At 40.9% G+C, this 4,626-nt stretch overlaps 1 protein-coding gene across 1 annotated transcript; it reads left to right on the top strand.

Annotated features, from left to right (window-relative positions):
- Nucleotides 1-2,712: 2,712 nt before the first annotated feature.
- Nucleotides 2,713-3,912, top strand: LOC142846417 (triosephosphate isomerase-like). Its single transcript, XM_075966916.1, has one exon. It carries the CDS (start codon nt 2,779-2,781, stop codon nt 3,766-3,768), a length of 990 nt encoding a protein of 329 aa, XP_075823031.1. The 5' UTR covers nt 2,713-2,778; the 3' UTR covers nt 3,769-3,912.
- Nucleotides 3,913-4,626: the final 714 nt, after the last annotated feature.

Genomic DNA, 4,626 nt, shown 5'->3' on the forward strand with positions numbered 1-4,626 from the left:
CAGAGAGATCCGCCTGCCTCTGTCTCCCAAGTGCTGGGATTCAGCTTAAGCTTGTACATCACAGTTTATCATCAAAGGAAATAAGGCCAGGAACTCAAAGAAGGAACTTGTAGTCAGGGACTGAAGAAGAAGTCACTAAGTATTGCTAACTTATGTCTAGTTTGCTCTTCATGACTTGCTCAGCCTGCTCTCTTATAGAAACAAGAACCACCAGCTCAGGAATGGTGCCACGCACAATGAACTGGGCTCTCTTACATTAATCTCTAATTGAGGTTCTTTCTCTCAGATGACTTTAGCTTGTGTCAAGTTGATATAAAACTATGTAACACAGTAACATACTAGTCTTTGTTGAGAATGAATATATATATATATATATATATATATATATATACAAAGATGTAGAAAATTCTGCAATAAAATCCAAACACTACTTAGTAAATATAATTAGCTTATTAGCTTCTTTGTCAATAACAAAAAAAGGATATCAAAATATGTTTTATAGTGATAGAAAGGGAATAGAAACAGTTAACATTTTCTATTTATTTTTGCTCTCATTATTGTCCGAATGGAAGCACAGGATGAGTGTGTGGGGGGTGATTCACATATCACAGCATGTGTGTGAGGTGATAGGAAAGCTTTGTGGAGTCAGTTCTCCTGCGGCGGACTTCTCGACCAGCGCGGAAGAACAACCACCACACCAGGATTCTACTCAGAACACGCTTTACTGGAGTGTCCTTGATTGATGGGGAGCAGGAAGCGAGAGGGGCAGGAAACGAGGGGCAGGAAGGGAAGGGCAAGGAGCTAAGGAGAGAGAAAGCATGAAGCAAAGGAGCAAAGGGCACTGAGGCAGCTGCTTAAATAGGGAATTGGCACACGGGTCGCCCTGTGATTGGCTGCCACCAACAGCTAACACCAGACCGCATAGGGATAGGCTCAAGGATCCTCATCCACCGTGCCTGCAGGAAGCGGGGGACACACAGCTCTCAAAGGCATAGCCAAATATGGAGTTGTTTATTTCCAACAAGACAGGATGTCAGCGCCATCTTGTAATGGCGATCCTGTCTGGCTCACTACATTCTCCCATTGAAACCTTATGTGGGTTCCAGTGACTGAACAATGTTTTTCAAGCTTGCAGGACTAGTACCTTTATTTCTAAATATCTGGCCATCCAACCATTAACTATTTAACACTATATTATCTCGAAAATTTTAATTTACTAAAAATAGAAAAAATTATGGATAATTAAATAAAACTTGAGCCTTCAATAAATACATATTTTTAATATTCTAAGTCTTTGGGATATCTGCCTGGAGCCAAGGTCTAGCAATTTCTCTTTTTATTCAAGTTTGCATATTTTGTGATACTTTATGTATTATATATTTGAGAACTCCTGTTGTTTCATGACCATATTTTCTGCAATATTAGCATCAAGATCACATTGTAACATAAAGATAAACTTGCTAAAACTGTCAAGCCTACTTTCCTCTGCCACATGGACCAAGATCCAGATGGGGAAACAGGAAGCAGTTAGAATTTTTGATGTTCCTGCTGCCCTAGGTTTTTTTAGTCCTCCTCACTGGATCCACAGACATCCAGCAAGATTTCAACAAGGCTGCATTTCCGTCTTCTGCCTTGACAGGAGGTGATTTCAGATAGAAAAATCCATCTCTGTGTGACTACATGATACTTGTTCTCTATTATATATGCTTTACATATTTGTATTATGAACTTGCGCAGAGATTATAAATGATGCTGTTCTTAACCTAGTCCCCAAACTAATTTGATATGATTTTCTATCTTGATGGGTACTTAGTGCTTTTGTCTACAATAATTATGTAATTTTTCATTTGCTCAGAGGTTTCACTTCTCTTTAGTATCTGCTAGTTTTTAGCCTACCAGCCTTACAGGCTTTTTAAAATTCCCCTAAGTAATTTATATGTGATACTCCTATTATATCCCCTTTTAATTTCGAATTAATAATTCCTAGATTTTCCAAAAAAAATACAAGTTGATTTTTTTTTACTTGAACCTTATATATGAGTACTATGTAGAGCCACAATGATTTGGGGAATGGAGAGAAGGCTCAGTTGTTAAGAACACCTTTTGATGTAGTAGAAAATGCAGGATTGCTTTCCAGAACCCAAATGATGACTCATAACCATCTATAACTTCACTTCTTGGTGATCCTCTTCTGTCCTCTCTGGCAATAAGCACACACCTGGTGCACTTGCATTCATGGAGACAAAAACATCATACACTTAAAAATAGATTTTAATAGTCTTTTCTTCAGATTCTTTTGATCTACATCAGATACTATCATATACTTAGTATATGCATGGTATATCATGTAATAATTCACAATTATATTTCCTCCATTTCATTTTCTATTATACTGGCTAGAACATTTAAATAATATTGAATGACAGTATGAAAAGAGGCATTCTGGTATTGATCCTGACTATTCAGGAAAGGTATTTAGTCTGTAACTATTATTATAATGTTACTTGTAGGATTTTAAAAAATGGCTCTGACCTTTTACTTTTTTTCAATTCTGATGAGTTACTTTTATCATGACTATATGTTCCATTAAAAATGTTTATTTCTTCACTTATGAAGTCATCATTTCCTCTACTGTTGTGATCATGTATGATAGAAAACAAAAAATAATCCATAGTATTCTTCAAAAAAGAGATGTTACGGCTCGTACTGACCTTCAGCCAGTCTGTCCCAGCACATTGGCGCCTTCCAGGAAGTTCTTCTGTTGGGGGCAACTGGAAGATGAATGGAAGGAAGAAGTGCCTGGGAGAACTCATTTGCACCCTAAATGCGGCTAAGGTGCCGGCAGACACCGAGGTGGTTTGTGCACCCCCCACCGCCTACATCGACTTCGCCAGGCAGCAGCTAGATCCCAAGATTGCTGTGGCTGCGCAGAACTGCTACAAAGTGACCAATGGGGCCTTCACTGGGGAGATCAGCCCTGGCATGATCAAAGACTTAGGAGCCGCATGGGTAGTGCTGGGGCACTCGGAGAGAAGGCACGTCTTCGGGGAGTCCGATGAGCTGATTGGGCAGAAAGTAGCCCATGCCCTATCCGAGGGGCTCGGAGTGATCGCCTGCATTGGGGAGAAGTTAGATGAAAGGGAAGCCGGCATCCCCGAGAAGGTTGTTTTCGAGCAAACCAAGGTCATCGCAGATAATATGAAGGACTGGAGCAAAGTGGTCCTGGCCTATGAACCTGTATGGGCCATTGGTACTGGCAAGACTGCAACACCTCAACAGGCCCAGGAAGTGCATGAGAAGCTTCGGGGTTGGCTGAAATGCAATGTCTCTGATGCGGTGGCTCAGAGCACCCGAATCATTTATGGAGGTTCAGTGACTGGAGCAACGTGCAAAGAACTGGCAAGCCAGCCTGATGTGGACGGCTTCCTCGTGGGCGGGGCTTCCCTCAAGCCTGAATTTGTGGACATCATCAATGCCAAACATAAAGCACCGTCCATGTCCCCTGCCCTCTGCCAGGCCAGGACTAGGTTGCCCAGAAGCTTAGGAACAGCTCCTACCAGTCACATGCTTCTGATGTTATCTGCCCCATCTTGTGTCCTAATCTACGCTGGTACCTTCCTGAACCTTTTCCACCTCCCTGTAATGGTTGGGACCAGGCCAATCCCTTTACCACCTAAGAATGAAATACATCACCTGTTTCACCAAGGCTCGGGGAGGAGGCCGGAACGAGTGGAACTGATTGTCCCTTCAGGCGAGGCAGGAAAGTGAAATCACCTTTCCTTCCCTTCTCAGTGTACACTGAAGTCGAGATCCTCTGGCCCTAAGAGGCCGGGCATGTTCCCCTCTCCCACAGTGCCGAAGCCCTAGTATCATGTTTGTGAACCATCTTACATGTAAGGGAAATAAACACCTGCCCCTCCCCAAAAAAAGAGATGTTACTAAAGTAATTTTTCTTTTGACTATAGAACTTGATATCTGATACTGTTTTTTATTAGCTTTTGGTGTCTGATACTGCTTTTTATTTATTTAAATATTTTCAACTTAAACTACATAAATTTGTACACATTAGTGGCATACCATGTGGAAGTTTCTTATAGGCATGTATTATATGATATACCAATTTAGGTAAACATATGCATCAAATATTTATTATTAAAACACTTCTTTCTCACTTTTTAAAATCATTAATGTTGTGGTTTGAATAAGACCGTTCCACTAAAGGTGGACACATAAATACTGGATACCCAGTGGGTGGAGCTATTTGAGAAGGTTGTAGAAACTTCTTGTTCCTGCAGGCATGCCTTTCCTGTCTCTTGCCATCTTTTCCTCCCTGGGATAGGTCCAGTCCTCTGGAATTGTAAGTAAAAATAAATCCTTCCCCCTGGCTTGCCTTTTGTCAGGGAATTCCATCACAACAAAAAAAGAAGCTGATAAAATCATTGTAGCTACCTTACTATATGAGAGAAAACAGCAGGTCTTATTTCCCCTTCCCGTAGCATTTCTTGAGTGCCTTTTGTTCTTCGTGTCATAATAAAGTTTCAGAACATTGTCTTATCTTTTTAATGTGTGTATGGAAATCAGTGGCAATCCCTCCTCTATGGCTACCTACATTGATGATTTTTGTTA

This window comes from Microtus pennsylvanicus, chromosome 3, assembly GCF_037038515.1.
Source record: "Microtus pennsylvanicus isolate mMicPen1 chromosome 3, mMicPen1.hap1, whole genome shotgun sequence".
Lineage (NCBI taxonomy): Eukaryota > Metazoa > Chordata > Mammalia > Rodentia > Cricetidae > Microtus > Microtus pennsylvanicus.

Excerpts from the sequence above, each read along its gene's own strand:
- LOC142846417 (XM_075966916.1), top strand. The coding sequence starts at position 2,779 with ATGAATGGAAGGAAGAAGTGCCTGGGAGAACTCATTTGCACCCTAAAT.